The 20,548-nt window shown below is 40.0% G+C and overlaps 3 protein-coding genes across 3 annotated transcripts; 1 reads left to right on the top strand and 2 right to left on the bottom strand.

Annotated features, from left to right (window-relative positions):
* The first annotated feature begins 1,556 nt into the window (after positions 1-1,556).
* LOC136422224 (uncharacterized) lies at positions 1,557-4,802 on the top strand. Its single transcript, XM_066409870.1, has 4 exons — positions 1,557-1,573; positions 1,974-2,105; positions 2,740-2,871; positions 3,444-4,802. Exons 1-4 carry the CDS (start codon positions 1,557-1,559, stop codon positions 4,462-4,464), a joined length of 1,302 nt encoding a protein of 433 aa, XP_066265967.1. The 3' UTR covers positions 4,465-4,802.
* Positions 4,803-4,827: 25 nt separating this feature from the next.
* LOC136421665 (trans-L-3-hydroxyproline dehydratase-like) lies at positions 4,828-8,991 on the bottom strand. Its single transcript, XM_066409134.1, has 3 exons — positions 7,635-8,991; positions 6,959-7,337; positions 4,828-6,289 (listed from the first exon to the last, which is right to left on the bottom strand). The coding sequence occupies exons 1-3, from the start codon at positions 8,093-8,095 to the stop codon at positions 6,077-6,079; spliced, it is 1,053 nt and encodes a 350-aa protein (XP_066265231.1). The 5' UTR covers positions 8,096-8,991; the 3' UTR covers positions 4,828-6,076.
* A 30-nt stretch (positions 8,992-9,021) lies between these two features.
* LOC136421663 (protein fuzzy homolog) lies at positions 9,022-20,407 on the bottom strand. The gene is made up of 13 exons (XM_066409133.1): positions 20,272-20,407; positions 18,950-19,071; positions 17,325-17,409; positions 14,792-14,860; positions 13,960-14,064; positions 13,181-13,378; positions 12,579-12,674; positions 12,080-12,186; positions 11,549-11,628; positions 10,976-11,104; positions 10,219-10,378; positions 9,542-9,774; positions 9,022-9,213 (listed from the first exon to the last, which is right to left on the bottom strand). The coding sequence occupies exons 1-12, from the start codon at positions 20,347-20,349 to the stop codon at positions 9,723-9,725; spliced, it is 1,281 nt and encodes a 426-aa protein (XP_066265230.1). The 5' UTR covers positions 20,350-20,407; the 3' UTR covers positions 9,022-9,213; positions 9,542-9,722.
* Positions 20,408-20,548: the final 141 nt, after the last annotated feature.

The raw sequence follows: 20,548 nt of genomic DNA, 5'->3' as shown, positions 1-20,548 counted from the left end.
CCTGCGGCTGCAGTGTAGTCATGCCGCGGCCGGCTGGCCAGGGCCTCGAAACTGCTCACGAGTTTGCTCACGTGAGTTGACCTGTAAAGTGCGCAAAATATGTCTTTATGCTACCTACAACATTAATTTGAATACTTGACTTTCGGCATCATTTTCCGTTGTTTTCTTAGGCATCCAACAAAAGTAGATTAGTTTCCTACAAATGGCGCTACTAGTAAGGGCCACGCCTTGTATCTGATACAATTGTCGAACAAGAATGCTAGAGTGTGTTGAAGAGAAGTATCCATCGAAAAATATATCTACATATTGTTCAGAGCTTTCTTTATTGTTGATAACCAGAAAACACAGTCATACTCATATGTACAAAAGTTCATGATTCCATCACAGTAACACAGTAAACGTTTTAAACACGACAAACAGTAATCAAACAAGGACTGCTTACGTACCTGGCCAAGCGCTCCATTCTCCAACGGACAATCTCAGATGGCGCCATTTTCAAATCGAGATGTACTCGAAAAACAACAAACAAATCAAGAAGAAATTGCGGATAAGCACGGAAACGATCCGATCGTGTCCGCAGGTGATTTGTTTGTGCCGCGTTACCACGGGAGCAAAGCGAACACTTGTTCTGGAACATCATTGACTAACTATTGCTGCTTCAGGTCTCATGCCGGTATTAGACCGCGAGCCGAAAAAGTGCGGGCTAAAATATAATTGGGCGCCAAAGCCCAAAGGCAGGCGTTTAAGTCGATCATAAATTGCCTTTGTCTTTGATTGATCCGACCTATATAAAAAGCATTTGAGATGATAACGTGTTAATGCCTGACAGGATAAGGCAGGAAAGTTTCGGCATCCAAACGATTGTCCGGCGTAGGCGCTTTTTTGACCTGAGTACTGCGGTTGAGTCATGTCGGCACCAGAGAGCCCCTTGCGGCTGGTAGGTAATTGCAGTTTTAAATGTCATTAGATATCGCTCTCCTGGTTAGGTTTTGGTGATTTTTCCATTGTCTAAGGTGTCGACGTGTGCTCGCAACAGAAGGTAAAACATCTCCGGAAACGCTGTGTTTTATTGGAATTACGGCTATGGAAGGTTCGTATTCAATTTCAACGCTATATCCAAGGGGATTGCTTCATAACTAAATCATAAGATTGTTGGAGCGTAATATGACTAGACCATGATATGAGTAGATAAGGGCACTGCCCACCGAACAAATCAAATTAAGAAAAAAAAGCTATCAAAAGTCACCTTCCGGAGGTTTACTCCATGAAAAGCTCACATTAAGAGGGATAGGAGAATTGATAGGTGGGCAGTGCCCTTATCGACTCATCGCCAAGCCAAACTGCGTTCCAATCACTTCATGAAGCAACAATAGTTAGTCAATGATGTTCCAGAACGAGTGTTCGCTTTGCTCCCGTGGTAACGCGGCACAAACAAATCACCTGCGGACATGATCGGATCGTTTCCTTGCTTATCCGCTATTTTTCTTGATTTGTTGGTTGTTTTTCGAGTATATCTCGATTTGAAAATGGCACCATCTGAGATAGTCCGTTGGAGAATGGAGCGCTTGGCCAGGTACGTTAGCAGCCCTTGTTTGATTACTGCTTGTCGTGTTCAAAACGTTTACTGTGTTACTGTGATGGAACCATGAACTTTTGTGCATATGAGTTTGATTGTGTTTTCTGGTTATCAACAATGAAGAAAGCTCTGAACAATATGTAGATATATTTTTCGATGGATACTTCTCTTCAACACACTATAGCATTCTTGTTCGACAATTGTATCAGCCAAAAGGTATGGTCCTTACTAGTAGCGACATTTATAGGAAACTAATCTACTCCACACAAAACCATGCAGTATGAGATAAGACTAAGTACTTTTGTTGGATGCCTAGGAGAACAACAGAAAATGAAACCGAAAGTCAAGTATTCAAATTACTGTTGTAGTGTAAAGACATATTTTGCGCACTTTACAGGTCGACTCACGTGAGCAAACTCGTGAGCAGTTTCGAGGCCCTGGCCAGCCGGCCGCGGCATGACTACACTGCAGCCGCAGGCATGACACCCTTCCTGGCAATGCCTGATGACAGTGACCAAGTCTTGATCAGGTACTTACGTTCGCAAACAAAGTTATGTTTTCTGTGGAGTATGTGTGTTTGTCTGTACTGTGTTTTTGTTTATGGGCATCAAACTTCGAGGAGCTATGGTTGTATTTGTAAGATATTTGGTCTGTGGATGAGTTTTGCCCAAAATAAAGCTTTGATCATGGCCCCCCTAACGGTTTTCCGTAGTACCGATGCTGTGCGTTTATGTAACTTGAAGGACAAATTATCTCATACCTGCACAAAAGAGTCAGGTTCGAAAAGAAAACTATATTTTCGGTGCCATTTGTGGTTTTGTCTCGGGCGCGGTTTGTGAATATCGATATCGTAGCTAGAGATGATATAAAAGAATCCCTAAGATATTTGATATGTGGGAACAATATGTAGATATATTTTTCGATGGATACTTCTCTTCAACACACTATAGCATTCTTGTTCGACAATTGTATCAGCCAAAAGGTATGGTCCTTACTAGTAGCGACATTTATAGGAAACTAATCTACTCCACACAAAACCATGCAGTATGGGATAAGACTAAGTACTTTTGTTGGATGCCTAGGAGAACAACAGAAAATGAAACCGAAAGTCAAGTATTCAAATTACTGTTGTAGTGTAAAGACATATTTTGCGCACTTTACAGGTCGACTCACGTGAGTAAACTCGTGAGCAGTTTCGAGGCCCTGGCCAGCCGGCCGCGGCATGACTACACTGCAGCCGCAGGCATGACACCCTTCCTGGCAATGCCTGATGACAGTGACCAAGTCTTGATCAGGTACTTACGTTCGCAAACAAAGTTATGTTTTTGGTGGCGTCTGTGTGTTTGTCTGTACTGTGTTTTTGTTTATGGGCATCAAACTTCGAGGAGCTATGGTTGTATTTGTAAGATACATGTATTTGGTATGTGGATGAGTTTTGCCCAAATAAAGCTTTGATCATGGCCCCCCTAACGGTTTTCCGTAGTACCGATGCTGTGCTTTTATGTAACTTGAAGGACATTATCTCATACCTGCACAAAAGAGACAGGTTCGAAAAGAAAACTATATTTTCGGTGCCATTTGTGGTTTTGTCTTAGGCGCGGTTTGTGAATATCGTAGCTAGAGATGATATGAAAGAATCCCTAAGATATTTGATATGTGGGTAGTAAAAGGAATAACAACTTACCTATGTTCATGAGCCTCCTATCGGCTTTTCTATGGTAGGATGTTTTCAGCTCATGTTACCTGAAAGATTTGAGAATCTCATAACTGCACAAAATTGCATCATTACTAGTCCTCCCGTTAGAATAGAAGCATGTATGATTGCGTCCACAAGGACAATGTGTGATTTTGATCTTCCTTTTTCTAGACACAGGCGTTCAGTTCAGGAGATCAAGGACGAGCTGGTGGGAAAGGCAAGCTCCACTTCGTCAGAGGCTAGTGTGGTGAACGTCACACCCCAGAAGCCGCAAAGTGCCAAGCTTCTGCGTGAGGCTACCCCCAAGTCGGCGGGTACCACGGAACAACAGAAACCTCTCCCCTCCCAGTCCCTGGCTGACACAACCGCCCAGACATCAGAACCAGATACCAAGACGGTGTCTAGCGACACTACTGGTACGACGACGGATGGTGTGAAGCCGAAGGATCTTCTCCGCACCCCGGTTGTTCTTGGTGACGCGGCTGGCGAGACGACGGTTATGATGAAGACATCCTGTACCCAGTCTGTGGTCAGCAAGGCTGACCAGACGACCCTTGCCGTGAGGCAAGACGAGCTACTCCGCACCCTTCTCTTGGGTCTGCCAGACGCAACTGCCGAGACGACCATCACAGTGTCGCCACGGAAGCCAGTTCACGCGCAGTCTCTGGCTGACACAGATGCCAAGACGGCCGTTCCCGTGAAGGAACCAGCCTCCACCCCATCTCTGACCGTCGCAGCCGCGAGGGCAACGGAAAGTGCTCCCGTCCTTCAGCCGCCACAGAAGCCCTACCTGTGCGAAGACTATGTCTTTCAAAGGGGCGACTTGGGCCACTTCGGGTTCTCCGTCCTCACAACGATGACTCCTGACATGGAACGAGTGCACGTGGTATTCCAAGCTGCCGACAGCACTGCCCGTCTACCGGTTGGCCTGCTCGTCTCCGCAAACTTCATTTCCGTGAAGAACATGACGGCCTCTGAGCTGCAGTACATCTTTGACCGATGCACCGAGTCCGTCCGGCTGAGGGTTCAGCAGCTGTCATTTCCGCTTGCCGTGCTCCAGGAAATGGTCGCCGACCAAATATACCGCAGGCAGCGACGGGCTCACCCTGTGAAGAGGTGGGTGAAGAGGAAGCTGACAGGGGTGGCCAGGGCACTCTCCCGGGTCCGCGACGCCATCACGTTCTGCAGATGAATCTAGCAGCGCAGACATTTCTATTTATGAGGTTATGTACATAGAAAGATTTTATAAAGTATTAATTGTAATATATGTGGAAATTTGGACGGCGACGTCCACATTTTTGGTAAAATCTGTAAGTCAGCATGTACCCCTGAATATACCCCATGTATCCGTGTTAGAATATTGACGATTGAGAAAAAGTGTTGAAATTGTCCCTCATCCAGATATCCCTAGTTTGCAATGCTCCTGTTCAGAACAACTCATGGCTAAACACTTGGTACCTGTTGCGTCGTAATGTTTAGCCTAAATCTTGCATACCACTAAAAATACTCATTCTGTCTGCCATGTCTCGTATGGCGTTATATATAGAAGCATACGTAACATCTATGATTGTGATTTTATTATGAAATGTGGGTGTCCTTTCACTGGTACTGTCAGTACACAACTCCCACCTTGGTTTTACAATGCAGCAGAAATACATTGGTGAGGTTCGAATATGTAGCTGATGCGTGGTTTGTGTTTTTGTCTGCTGAATCAAACTAAACACAGTATAGTACCTCAATCTTATATGGATGGATGGATGAATGGATGGAATGATGCATGGATGGATGGATGGATGAATGGATGGATGGAAGGGAGGAATAACGGATTAATCAGGTAAAGTGAAGAATAACGTTAACTAATGTAATGTTTGTCAAATTATCTACCTGTAGTGGTTATACACCAAAGAAAACAGACATAATTTAAATACATAATGTAAATATTGTTAATGTAACAAACCAGTAGTCTTATACAACCATTTTCCTTACATTGTACCTGATACAATTGTTCTGCATTAAACTTTGGCTTCGATTGACTATAATGAGAAGAATATGCTGTGGCCCTTCTTAACACTATTTGTACACCACTAAGTGTTTTATTCACACCGACGTTTCAGGGACCAGTCTTCCTCAGGGCATTTCTGACCGGTACGCATTGCACTGCAGCTATAGGCGTCGCTGCTTATAGCTTCAGTACAACGTGAACCAGTCAGAATTGCCTTGAGGAAGGTGACAGACGAAACGTCGGTGCTAATAAAACAGTAGGTTGTGTACAAAGAGTATTTTCATTCATTGACCTACCAAGCTGACGAAACTATTCACGAATAATCATGTACATCATCACCCAAGCTATCTACTTACCAAAATCATGGCCATTCATCATGCCCTTCTTGAGTTATTCCCTTTCAAAGTCTGAAGCAAAAACTGCCCCTGGGGGCCCAAACCTATAGCACTTACTCTCTGTCCAAAGAGCTATCTACCACTAAAAAAACAGTTCCATAGCATGTCCAGAACACAAGATATCCAAACAGGAAGTTCCGCTGCAGTACCGTAACAAGCCGCTAGGGGACCCAAAATCTAATCATTTCCAGGTCTCATCAAGATCTACCCACCTACCAAATATGAAGACAATCCATTCAGGCCTTCTCTAGTTATTCTGCTTCTTTACGAACACACACACACACACACACACACACACACACACACACACACACACACACACACTCACACACACACACACACACACATACAAACGCTACCCTCTGCATAACCTTCTCGGCGAAGGTAATCATGTAAAGCATTGTCAATCAATTGACGAGAAAGCCATTTTTCAGCGGGTCGTCCTGCTCGACTGTAAACTCGGCGGTTCCGGTGTAGTACGAGTTTCCCGCCACTTCTACGATAACGGCATCGAACTCGCCCCACTTGGTCTCCCTCACTGGCCGCCCGGTCATCACTGAGCCCGTAGCGCCGCTCGCGAACTGTCGCTCTTTGGACGGGTCGATCTGTCCACGGCGGTACTGGTGTCAAAACGGTAAAATAAGGGATAAAGAAAATTGTATCGTGGAAATACTAGTAAACGAATAAAAATGTCACTAAATATTGGTTAGTTTTTGATCATTTGTCCTATACAATTTGTAAATGTTCCCCGAAAATTCAAATACAAGGAGGTTGGCCTTTTTTGTCTTTAAATAACTGTGACTGGAAATTTTAAACGTTTTGGTATTTTGTAAGATTACAATCCATATTCAAGGCAGGCTATCAGTATAAGCGTGTACTGTAACACAACCAATCATTTCAATATTCCCGTCTAGTCACAACCAACATTCAAACATAATTATTGTCCGTATCTATCTATCTTTTCCGAACAGGATCTTTATTTGGAAAACAACACATTTTCCGGGTTCCGCTACGGAGTTGCATTGTCCCAGAGTCATAAAAAGCTTCCCTTATTGACTGTCTTTTTCATGTACATGTACCACGTAGATTCTAAAAGAAGAGTTTCTAGACAGTGAGCACGTCTCAATTACGTTCCTAAACAAGTACGATTTAAAAAAGGTTGGATTTTGGACTGAGGGAAAAGAGGTCTTTTTACAAACAAAAATGTTTCCTTCAACGAGAAGGACTAAGAAAAGAAAGTAATAACTTCAAACTGCAAACGGCCTTATTCGTTTTGTCTTTTATCTCACCTGTATGGCAATTCTTGCCGTCACGCCCGACCCCGTTGGACACCGGTCCACGGCCGCATCACCGAACACGCAGGTGTTCACCGTCGGCGTCGATTCGTACTCGTCCCGCCCGTCTGTTATGATCGTCCCGTAGAGAAACGCCAGATCCGGGTGCTCCGGGTGGCGTAGCGGCACAGCCTTCTTCACGGCTTCTGTTACCGCTGTAGCAACGTTCTTTATGGCTTGAACCGGAGCTGTACGGAGATCTAGCCCGAGAGAGCTGTCGGAGAGAAAGGCGTAGAACGCCCCTCCGTAGGCGATGTCTACCTTCACCCGCCCGTAGTCGGGAACGTCAACTTCTTGGTCGAGTGAAAAGACAAATGCCGGAACACTGTGAAACCTATAAAAAAAAAAAAATTAAAAAAAAGTAAATTCGATTCGATTCTTATGAATAATCACAAGCATTATCGAGATAGGCAGTTTTATAGACGAAATATACGGAGAAAGCAAATAGTGATTGAGACGCGAGGACAGCTTGCCTTATGCCCTCAAGTCACAAGTGTTTCGAATGCATTTTTTTTCATCCAAGTACTCTGGTACTAGATCTATTGAGCTGCCAATTTTGAGTGTAGGAAATGGCAATACTTGAGCTGAACGAGTGGATATCATAAAGACATCGACAACAGCAAAACCTTACCGGACACGCCCACTTTTTCCGTCATGATAATCCACCCAGACTTTCACCGGACCGGTTGGGCACTGGATCACCAGTTCCGTCTGCGGACTTTTCGCGGGAACTATCCCTTTGTCTACCGCATATCGTCCTAGCCCAATACAAGCGTGCCCACACATGGTACTGTAGCCTTCGTTGTGCATGAAAAGCACGCCAATATCGGCGTCTTTCTCGTCTGGTTCTACCAGCAGGGCCCCGTACATGTCATAGTGGCCCCTCGGTTCCCACATCAACCTCTTCCGGAAAACATCAAGGTTGTCACGAACGTACGCTCGCTTCTCTAAGATGGTTTTCCCCTCGATTTTAGGGTATCCCTCTGTGATGATTCGCAGTGGCTCACCGCCCGTGTGCATCTCGACGGTTTTGATGACAAACGGGGGAGATTTGGAGTCAGAAAATGCTGCATGTTGCTTTGATTCTGCCATGTTGGCGACTTGACCTGGTCAAAGGTCAAACGTGGAATAGACCACTATTCAATAGGGGTGTTTTCGGGTCAATGTTTTGTATGGTGTCTTACATGTTGTATTTTAGTCTAGGGGCTACTTTTGTCTTCAAAACTTAACTCGAAAGTGAAACATAACACACAATTGCAAATTGGACATGCTTCTTTGTTTTCTTCATTATTTGTTATGATTCTTCTTGGCATCCAGAAACTATATTCACAACATATATTAGATCCTAAAATTGCTGTATCTACATGGGAAATTCATGTTTGCATCTATCATTCGAGACATACAAATAGATATACAAAGGATACAAGAGGAAAGGAATGATTCACTTTATGTAATTTTGCACACTTGTCATTTGACCTTGACAACAATTCGCTTTTAACATGAACAATTTCTATGAGAATATTTTGCTGATTGTCAGATACTTGAGAAGCTAGAGATATAAATAAATCATCTATATACATGTATATAAACAGAAAGTGCCCCAGCAATATGCCACCAAGGCAAACAGATATTCAATATAGGAATTGATAAGAAAAATAGTACAAGAAAAATAACTTTTGAGGTAACAACTTAGCCTCCTTGACAGACTTCTATGAAGGACAACGTTTATTTTTTCGGGGGGGGGAGCACTGATAAACAATTTTCAAGGTGGGCTAAGGTTCTCTAATATCGGGAAACAGTCTCATTCTGCATTAGAAAACCCATGTTTAAAATCACAAATAAGTGGTCAACAGAGGTCGTGATAGAATCATGTAATAGGAAATGTTGGATGGAGTGTGCCTGGATACTACTACTACTACTACTAGAGCCCCCCCCCCCCCCAATAATAAACGCTGCCACTCCTAGAAGTCTGAAAAGGAGGCTAACAGTAACTACATGTATAGAATGTACAGGATATTTCAAATTGACTGTAAGTGTAACAACATCAATTACAGTCTTATGGCTTAATTTTACAACATCATAATCATTCTCTTAGCCCAAAACGATTTTTGAGTATGCTTAATCCAGGGTTTTCATTTTGGTCTGTTTACTATCAACAGGATATGGATGACATTGATAACAACTAGACCGGGTTGTGCTCTGGTAGAAACCTGAAATGATAACAAAACAGCAGTTAGTTAAACCATGTCTGCATTGAAAACAGTAAGGATAACAGTAAGGAATGTTTGCAACAGAGCTGTCTTTTGGGCCTGTCCCAGGATGGAAATCTGCTTATTGGGATGGACAAACATTTTACCTCATCCATCCATAACAAGGTGAATCGAAATTAACATCAATAATACAAAGAATAGATAAATAGTGAGTACACAAAAATATCAAATAATACTTCGTCAAGTCATTAACTGATAAGTCGATAATCGTTCATAAGGGTTTCTTTAAATATCTGTAAACATTGGAGAAATGTTCCTGACATCTTACCTCAACTGATCTACCCAGAGCCAGATGGGACTTGAAGAAGGACCTTTGACTCCAAGTTAGCATCTTCAATAGTTAATTTCAAATTACATGTTTATGAATGATTGGTCACGATTAGACAAGAATACATATTAGCTGCCTCTGAAGAAGATTGTATTCCATCGCCCTCACAAAGGTCCTTCAACTAGAACAACTTGTCCTTGGTGAGGGCTGATAATGTTGTCATGGATATTGATCTGGAAAAAAAGAAGAAAAGATGTGATTAGTGAAGGTGTATCTTTATATATTGATTAAATACTGTATGGGTGTTAACGGTATCTATGTATCAGGCCAGTACTGCAACTTTGCTTTGGATAACATACCTAAGTTTGGGACAAAAAAGGAAGACTTGCATTATAGTAATCTAAGAACATTAATTTTTAAAAGTCAACATTTTTGTGAATTCATTGTCCTTCTGTAGTTGTATCAACATTTCTAACTCATATATGTGTGCTTTCATTCAACTACCCTGCAAACTTTGCCCTCCCATGACTCCCTGTGGTTTCTCTAGTCTATACCTTTGTACAACTGTACAATTTGTACACACACACACATGTATTTTCATGTCATCATCAGTTACTAGAGGAAAGATTAACATGCAGGTAAAAAGGAAGAGTAAAAAGTCTTTACACATGACTGACCTGAGAGCATATTTTGGCACATCTTTGGAGAACAACACATATATCTGGTAGGGTCCTTCCCTGGTGGCATAACATTTGTGGTCCTCCCCCACCATGTATGTGTCCAATGGTGAATGCACAAACTCTGTGTGGGGCTCAACTGGAGATTCTGAAGCTAATCCTGTAGGAAACAAACAAAGGATTATCTTTACAAATTTAAAGTACTAGTGGTACTTATCTAACACTCCTTTGCTCTCAGCAATACAAGTTTACTTTAAATAAGCCCTTCACTCTCATAAGTAAACTCTGCTGCATACACATACCCCAATACCCCAATATTTGAATATTTAACTGAAAGTAAAATATCTGAAGAAAAGTTGAACTGCAGTTCAAACACAAAAATTGACCTGCACAAATTTTCGACTGTCTAACGCCATTCTTTGTCAAGGAATCCTCCGCTTCTGTGACGTCACGTTACGCAGATAGAACACATGACTCAGCAAGCAACTTATGATCCACTGCTCAACAAGTCACATGTTCTATCTGCATAACATAATGTCATAGAGGCAGTGGCTCACTCATTCCTTGACAAAGACTGGAGTTGGCCAGTCCAATTTTTGTTTCAGAATGTTTCACTGCAGATTATGTATAGAAGTTGCATGTTCCTATGTACTTTTGTGGGTCAGCCTATATACCAGCGAGAGCTGCCTAGGCTGACCCAGTGTAATGAATTTTTTCATTGTCAATAAATACAAATAACCCCATTTTGAAGACATACCATCCCCGTGGCCATTCTCCACAACTTCTGGTGGTGTTGTACCAGGGGTTGGGGGAAACACTGTCCCTGTCACTGACTGGTAGAAGGATCTGAGAATGTCTCTTCTTCTGGCTATGCTCAGGCTCTTTCCTGAAAGGACACAAAAGACTTAGTACATTTTTCAATTTTGCTTATCAAATTGTATAGAGGACTGTATTGAGGACTAAGTACTAACACCCTCTTGCCACTAGAGAGTGACCAAAGATCTGACAGATAGCTCAATGCAATTCAGGATGTCTACCTCCTTAAAAAAAAGAATTGGAATCTATCAATTTGTTATTATCGTTTTTACAGCCACAACAAATGAACAACCACTGCTTGTAAAACATATGGTATACTTGGCACAGGTACGGTACAAACACATTCATACCTTAAGGTTGTACCACGGTACTCATGTACATGTATCTGTATCTATATAGCTGGTATAACCATCATTCGGCGTAACACACCAGCTTCGCAGGCACGCAGTGTGACAGCTACATGTACATGTAGATAGTGCTAGGTACCCTAAGGAAGAACTGTGAACTGACATACCTTGCTTTTGGCTTTCTTCTGAAGATAGGGGATGGACAGTCCCCAAACACTTGTGCAACTCCACATGCATAATAATCAACCTGTTGGTACGAAAAACAAAATGGGGGAAAAAAATTTTAGTACACACATTTGCATAAACTTTTGCTTGTTAAAGTTACATGGTTATGATAACATAAACAACATTTAACAAAAATTATTGAAAAATACCAATTAGTGTTATTGAGACAACAAATAGGACATCAAATTTTGTACTGTCAAAAACAGACCACAAGACAGAAATACAAAATGAAATCTTAACATTCTACTTACTGAACAATAGATGCAAACACATAAATTTCTAATATCTTGTTACTATCTGGTGGGGCTAATCTTGGATTTCATTAATTTTTCTAAGAACAAAACAAAACAAAACAATCCATTATGTACTAATTGAAACTATTTTTGTAATGTTAGAGTTGTCGAATCTAGAAATGTAGTATGTACTGTTTCTACATCATACATGAAACTGAAATAACTGCAAAATGATCTCACCCTAAGACTCCTATATGTACAGATATATTACTGGGGAACCCTCTCAGATGTATTCTGAGACAGGATCTCAAGGACTCCATGGCTGGTCTCCAGTATCTATCAAGCAACTGTAAAGACATTGTAGTTGTATATTTTTAGGATAACATTGTGAAACTCAGTTTGGTGATAAAAATTTACATTCACACTGTCTGTTCTAAGCCTTACTATATTGCTGCAACATTTCCTGACAGTCCTACTTTAACATTGATTACTTGATTTTAGCAAAACACTGCAGTTTTTGAATAACCTAATCAAATTCAAAGTTAGAATTCTCTGTAAGCTGTAGGACAAACAAAAGTTGAGAGAACAATGCTGTTTCAACAATTAAAAAAATACTGTACACTAAAGAACACCTTGACAGCATTTAAAAAATAACCACATTTCTGAATCACTTGACTGTGTATTTTCAAATTGAAAGCCATCTGTGTTACGATTGGTTTTAAGAAGTCCATGTATCTACCTCTGTCTCCACTTCTGTGAGTGAGGGTGTTGGCCCACAGAGAACACACACTTCCACTCCCTGGATGATCTGGAAATTTAACAACCTGTGTGGCACCTGGAAAGATACATAATCATAATGTTGAAAGTCAATGATATATTGTTCAAAGGATATTTAGGATGGATTAGTTAATATTATACAAAATTTTTCATAAAGATATTCTGTTAAATGATATTCATACACAATACTTCTTTGTAGTTTAAGATGCAACTGTGATAAGAAAGTATTTGGACAGAATATGTACTAAAATTACATAATTTTCCACTCTTGTAAGTTGTAGACAAAAGAATCACAAGGATTACAGTAAGTACATCTAGTAGTAGTACATAATATGATCATGAACAATGCTCACAGCTACATGTAGATGTGCAAAGGTTAGGTGTGACAGGTCATTCAGTGAAATACAACAGCTGCTGCCACACTGTGTGCCTTCGAAGCTGGACGTGTTAAGCCGAGGGGTGGTTATACGGTAAATATACCAGACATTCACATACAGATATACAAACCTGGAACTAACACTGGTGTTATATCATAATCTTGACAAGGAAAGAAAAGAAACTCACATTTGGGCTCCCGTGTGGAAGGTAAACAGGGATGTCCTTGGAAGACCCCGGCGGCAAAACTCTGGCTAGCAACGACAACAGGTACATCTCCTGTCCCGTCAGGTCCCACCATTTTGTGGTTGCCACGGCAACCTTCCCGGACACCAACAAACAGCCGAAGGTGCTGTCTGCACTATTTACAAAGGAATCTAGATAGTCCTGAAACAATAAATACAAAGAAAAGTGTTGCTTGTGGAACTTTGAAGAAAATTGTTTTCAAAGTGTTAGAGTAACTATATACACATGTACATGTAACCATTATCTGCTGTTGTGTTGTTATCTAGTCTATTATGACAAAATATTTGACTGACCTAAAAGCTCATATTAGGTAATGAAATAGAAGCCTTAGGTTGTTTTTGTTAGCACACTTAGCAACTATTGGGCCTGTGGCATTTTTCACAGCTTGAATCTTTTGTCTTCAGTGCAGACAATATTAGACAGGTAAATCTATAGCTACATCAGTACACGGAAAGTAACTTTTCCCCACAAACAAACCAACAGATACTGGCAAATATAACCTCCCTGCAAAGTCATTTTGCAGTGTAGGCATTCATCAGTCTTTCAGATGACTTTTAAACATCAAAGGGTAGAACATTGTAATTGTGCTATAATTGTACTTTGTAGACTTAACCTTCTACCTGCTGCCCAATCATGCATACAATGTACATTGTTTGTATCTCTGTTAGAACGATGTGTTGCCAACAGGCTGCTTCAGCAGGGAGAATGTTAAAGGTACTTACTTGTAAGATGACTTGTTCCTGGCACATCATGACATCCACACATCCTGTCACATCTCCATACATCTCGGAACTGTCCATCAAACAGTCTATCAACCGGTAACAGCTCTGGAAAGTGGAGAACACAAAAGACTAATCACAGATTGGCAGAAACAAGCCTTTTCAACCAATCACAATCTAATAGAAAAAAAGACTTTGAAAAGCTGAATGATTTTAGACTGTAGATTTATTTTATCCTCAATAGTTTGATTCTAGCCTATTGTATTTCTTCCCAGAAGTCTTCTATATAGCTTTTATTAAATGTTCTAATCAATATAAGTTAAATAGCAATCAACATATTTTGTAAAGTACATTTAGTAATGCCAAAGTGAAGATTTTAAAATGTTTCTATCAAGTTTGTAAACATGAATGTCAGAGCAATCCGAGGCCCAATATAGGAAACCCTGTGCACCTTTGAGTACTGAATAACCATCATTCATTATTAATATCATTATGGTATTATCATTATTATTGTCATAATCATATCAAGAATAACCTGAAAATCCAAAACCTTATAATACAGTACAGTATTTTCTTGGGAAAGAGAAAAATTTCACCATCCATCCAAAAAATCTGAAATCCATGACATGAAAATATACAAATGTACTTTCATAACATTAAAATGAGTCAACAATGGAAGTTAACAAAATTTGCTTCCGAATTCCAGCTGAATCAAATTTTGACTTATCCTTTGCTATGCCATAACCAATTATCATTCATTTAGACTTTAAACTTTCAAGGTTGTGCTGCTTTACACTTAAGTCGTAGGAAAGTTAAACAAGAAATGCCTACTCACACGAAGATCTCTTTTCAATCTCTCCACATTTTTAATTGTAATTATCTCATCTAGTCCTAAAAGCAGCACCTGCAAAACAAACAATGGAGCTTTAAAAAAATCTTTGAAATCCCTTTGATAAAAGATTGTATTAGTCCATATAATTACATCACACACATTCAGACTTTCCATAAAGGGATGCAAAAACAGTTAATTATTATCAAGCTAGGAATTCGGACAGGTGTTATGACAGGTGTCTTTGGGCATCACTTTCTTGTCTTGAATAAGAATCGAGAGGCATTTTACATTTGCAAACCATAACAATACAGTAACTGTGTAACACTTATACATTAGTACGGTCAAAACTGCCCAAGAAGACCTCTCGTTTGGAGTTTGGCAGATAAAATCTGGTCTATATTGACAGGTGGTCACTATGGACAGGATTTTTACTGTTTAAAACTTGTTTCAATGGGGAAAATTATCAGAGGGACCACCAAAAAGTGGTCACACTATACATGTATATAGCTAGCCAGGTGGTCCTTATTTAGGGGGTCAGTTGAACAGGTTTGACTCTATCTCATCATGATATATTTCAGTTTGTGAAAGGCAAACATTGCAGAATAGCCTAAAGCCTAATCAAGGTGTCAATTTACGATCTGAATGCTATCTCAAAATCTTATCAGTACTTTCATCTGTGCTGGTAAATAAACATGCTTTATGGCCCACAGGGTTCATAGAGCAGGGCTCGAAATCAATTTTTAGAAATAGGTGCACTGGTGCACCCAACCAAAAAATTAGGTGCACAGAAAGAATTTTGGGTGCACCACATAGAAATAAAGTTGAATGTCAGCAAAACATAATTACAAAGTTTAACGCTCTTAAGAACTTCAATCTGTAATTCTACAGCTAACCTTAAGATTTAAAACAAGTGATACATCAAATAAAGTACAACAAAAGTTTATATTGCTATTTCTGATACTTATATTTCAAGAATATTCTGTATTCTTAGTGTACAATAGAGCCTTTATCCTATAGCTCACGAAACTATCTATCTCTAGTAGGTGCACCGGTGCACCCACAGTCAAAAATTAGGTGTACAGCTCTAATTTTGGGTGCACACAGGTGCACATGCCCTGTAGAGTGTAGGACAAAAATCATTGGCATGAAATCTGAAACCCATTAAATATCCAGCCTGCCTATTTGTTTGGCTACTGTAGTTCTAAAAGCATTCTAATGACACAAAAGCCAGGGGATCAAGGGCCAAACAATGAGAACATTCCTTAAGATTGCACGACACAACATTGACGAAACCTGTAAAATATTTCTATTCAAAAGGGCTTTCTTCTTACAGTGATCTCTGTAATCATAGATTCTAGTCGGACAAAAATGTAGTCCATGTTTCTTGCAATGACACAACAGTAGCCACCTCATTTTGGATGCATAATAAATGAAGATTTTTACTCTTTATAGGATACCAGTATGAAAGAAATAGTCACGATTATACAGTGGGAGGGCTGCTTTTTCAAATGACATGCAAAACAATCCAGTACATCGAACTTAACATAATAACAAACAAAATGTAGGTGATGCCATTAAAATTTGATAAACGACTTTCCAAATTCAAAGGACTGAGTGTTCAGCTCAAATCTAGCCTACTAATCCAAACACCTGCCACTCCTATACCACAACGTCTCTTGCCTTGCACAGCAAACACTAGTGCCGGTATGTGGCATTGAAAGAAAGAGTCAATATTGGTTTAAAGTTGACACCCGTGCAACCTTTCTACAAATGGTTTTCAAAACCACTGAAATCTCATCGGCGAATCGTAACGAATTAAGCTTCAAAGCTCCGAAACACTGACTTTCCATGGGAAGGCAGTTACTGTTACAACTTGGAATGTTTCTAAGACAAGTGGCTATGCGTAGGGTCTGAACAGTTGCACCAAAACAAAATTCTATGAATATACCTTGTCCAATTGTAAGGTTCTTTATACTTTCAAGCTATGTTTTACTTTTCTGACGAGAATGGCAGGTGATGCCATTTCCTGTATAGTATGTATAGTAGAGACAGTATACTCATTGTTCGTCACTCCTTGGTCACAATAACATTGAACACGAGTCAATACAACAGCAGTGCATTAGCTTTATGCTGCCAAGGGATTGCGGAAAACTTGGGGAAAAGTCTTTTTGTGGACCCATCAAGTTAATGAAACAAACTGTCAAAAGAAATAATGGCCCAGAATTCAATTCTTATTGGTTGAGTTCATGTGACAGCCTTGCTGTTTGGGAGAATGGTACTTAGGGTGTTTGAAGGTTCTAAAAATGTTTCGGTTATTTGCACAGCTTCAAAGTCAATAAGGGATGTTATGTCTACAGCGCCTTTAGAAACAGACCAACTGAAATCGTTTTCTATTAGCCTGGATTTCAGGTCTAGCTGGAGATGTGACTCTGATTAGTCTGATGATAGTAAAACTGAAAAAAGGCTGGAATTGAGGTTAACTTTTAAGCTATGAAGCTACCATAAGTTGTAAGAGAAAAGCAGATATTCTTCTTACCATTGAATTGAAGACATTGTCTAGGAATCTCTGGAGTTGTGAATCGGAAGCCCTTTTGTCGACTGATATCACAATGAGCGTGATACTGGGTGAAGAATAAAGAAGAGCATGTCAAAATATCACAATCATGGACATAATCACTCTTTTAATCTTGAAATTACATGTCCAGAGTGAGACTTAGCAAGTTAAATACAAGCAAGTGCATGAGCACTAGTAGGTCCATCAGTTTTAAACAGATATTGCATGAGTATTAACAGTAACACATTTCTTAACTGGCTCTTACTTTTACTGCATAAGAATAGTCAACATGTGTTGTAATGTTTAATGTCATTCACCATCATTAGATTTACACAAGGCTACCTCTTTTTTTCTTCAATTCTTACAAGAATATTGACTCCTTCCCTTTGCCTGTTGTATACAATTGGGTCAAATCAATTTGATATTTGTATTGGGTTACATGTACAAATTTGGTTTTAACTCCATCAAGCTACCATATATTTGTTGGGGCATCTTGGAACCCAACATTTCAGTAAAGTGGCCTATGATTGTGCACATTCATAGTTTAACTTTATATCACAATGTTCAGTTGAGGATCTTTTTTATTCTCTACAGTAAGATGCTTAAAGGCCAAAGGTCAAGTAGACTGTTTTGTTACAACTGTTTACCTCTCCATAATGATACATTGATTGACAGTCCAGGCATCGAGCTACAGGTGTTATGGCAATCAGGAACTACTCTTAACAAACAGGATTCACTGACTTGATTACTGTTTTCTATTTGTGTTACAGTTGTTGACAGACAGTTGGCGAAACATGCACAACACAACTTTCTCTTTGGCACTGTGAATCATGTGACTACTACATGTATAGTGCTAATCTCCAAGCAGATCTATGGTGGCAGGAAAGTATCCATAGGCCAATGGATATTCCAGCAGGCCACAGGATATTTGTTTGTCCCATAGAAACTGTCCTGCCACATCTGCTTCAAGATTAGTGACTTGACTAGTTCTACATTACATAGTATACCACTCCAGTACAGCTGGAATGTGCAGACTCAGGTTTTAACTGATACAATCTGACGGGCTCATACCGGGGTGTGACCCTTTAACTTTAAGTGGAATGTCTGTGGCACATTCTTTTTGATATGTGCAAGATGTGGCTCCTTTCAAACTCCAAACTTCAGGAGCTTTGGGTGCCAGGCACTGAATGCTGCACACAACCAAGACTTTCAAGTTAAAAGTTTGGCTGTTTTTGTGTTTTAAGCACCAAATGTTTGCTTTAGAGTCATAAAAGATGCTACCATAAATACATAACACATACATGTACATGTAGCTTGCTGCACCCTGGCGCCATATATCAACATAGCAGACCAGAAAACATGCCAGCAAAGTCAGTGTGCATCAAAGAAATAAAGGTGACAGAGAGTTCTGCTGCTTTGAGCACTGTCATTGCTGTTGTTCACATATGGTCTTCTTGTTCCATTGTTTTATGACAAAAGGCTTGATTGAAGTAAGGTCAACAGACAATAATTCTTCTATCACTAAGCAACAATCTAACTTTTCCCCACCCACTGTTTATTTGTTTAATAAATCAAAAGGATTAAGGATATGTGATAATTGGACTAACCTGTCATGGTAAACTCTCCACACTAGTTTGGTGTGTTCTGTTGTTGTACTGACCAGGTTTGCATCGTGATTGGCTCCGAACATGTGGACTACATTCAGGGAACCAACCACAGGATAGGGGAGCTGGAAAGAAATAACCATCAATATCTGACAATAAAGTTTGACAAACATTTCTTCCTCAGTAATATTTCAAAATGCAGAGTTTTAAGGAAGACTTCTTTGCCAATGAGAGGAATTTGCATGCATGCACCATGTACATTGTATGACTTTTCTTTTTCTCTTTAGATTGCAATCAAGGCTCAATACTATCTTGGAATCCTTTTTTTTATCTAGAAGTTTGTATTTGCGTTTAAAAAAATATATTTTCTACTACATTGTACATTGCAGACTATTACAGATTACTGGTCAGTTCTACCATAGTCTCCTACAAGCCAAATCAAAGGATAATTGGATTTTATTCTAAGCAAATTAAATCTGTCCGAGATTTGCAGATGAAATAATGAGATTAATCACAGAATCCTACAAAACAAATCATGACCCGAGGTCAGACTGTGAACCTGACCTGAATTCAAGGTCACAAGTACACAAAGGTGAAAGAAATGAGCAGCTGGAATGGAAATGTACAATCTAATAATCTAAATCATATAGAATATATAAACAATAAGACTGGTTCGTAGAAAAATATCATTTAGGGCTGCTTAAATGTACAAACAAGAGCATGCAAAATCAAATTATACACAAAGTAAAAGTACTTGATTTATTACGTATCAAAATGAAGTAATTAAGGTTGTGGTGACAATTGCTGATATGCAAGATCTACACTGTGCACTTGACTTTTCATAATAATTTCTATGGGACTGAATTGAAAGCAGAATTGACAAGGCAAATCTTGTCCGATATTAAAAGGGACTGGGGATTCTAAGATTTTCCTGCCAAAAGCTCGCATTCCGTTGGCATGTTGTTGACAAATTTTATGACCCCCCGCGCGCGCACAAGGCCTGCAACGACCCAAACCCAGACAACAAACCGCTCCAAACGCAAGTTTAATGTGGCTTCTGAAGCATTATTGAACCCAATAAGTAGATATTAAGTCTCAAGATGACCTGTGAACAAAGTAGGTCGATGTATCTGTTTCTAAAACTGTCTTAATTTCCATCAAACGACATACACCTGTGCTACCTCAACTCACAAGCTCCGCCACACGACGCAGATACTTTCCTGACAGAAAATGCAAGCAAAACAACGTTTCCTGACCCGCAAAAGGACCTTAACATGTTCTCCATCGTCTAAACTACAAAATCTGAGCAGAGTTGAGCTACTCACGGGTTTTAGATCGGGTTTAGAGCGGGTGAAAAGCGGCACACCTCCCCCAGTCGTCAGGCAAAACAAGTACGCCGCCATTTTTTACGGGGAAGCCATGACGTCATGGATGACCTTTAACCCAAACGGCCTGTCAAGCGCGCGAAGATCGATTACTCTTTTACTTGCTTTATAAAGTAATTTACTCGGGGGCACGCCAATTAAGGGGGCTTAAGATCTTAAGCGACAGCAAAAAAAACGTCATATAGTACTGAGGAGGAAATATCGTTTCAACATTTGC

The sequence above is a fragment of the Branchiostoma lanceolatum genome, chromosome 16 (assembly GCF_035083965.1).
Source record: "Branchiostoma lanceolatum isolate klBraLanc5 chromosome 16, klBraLanc5.hap2, whole genome shotgun sequence".
NCBI lineage: Eukaryota > Metazoa > Chordata > Leptocardii > Amphioxiformes > Branchiostomatidae > Branchiostoma > Branchiostoma lanceolatum.
The sequence above is the reverse complement of the archived record's forward strand: the minus strand, read 5'-3'. Positions and strand labels throughout refer to the sequence as shown.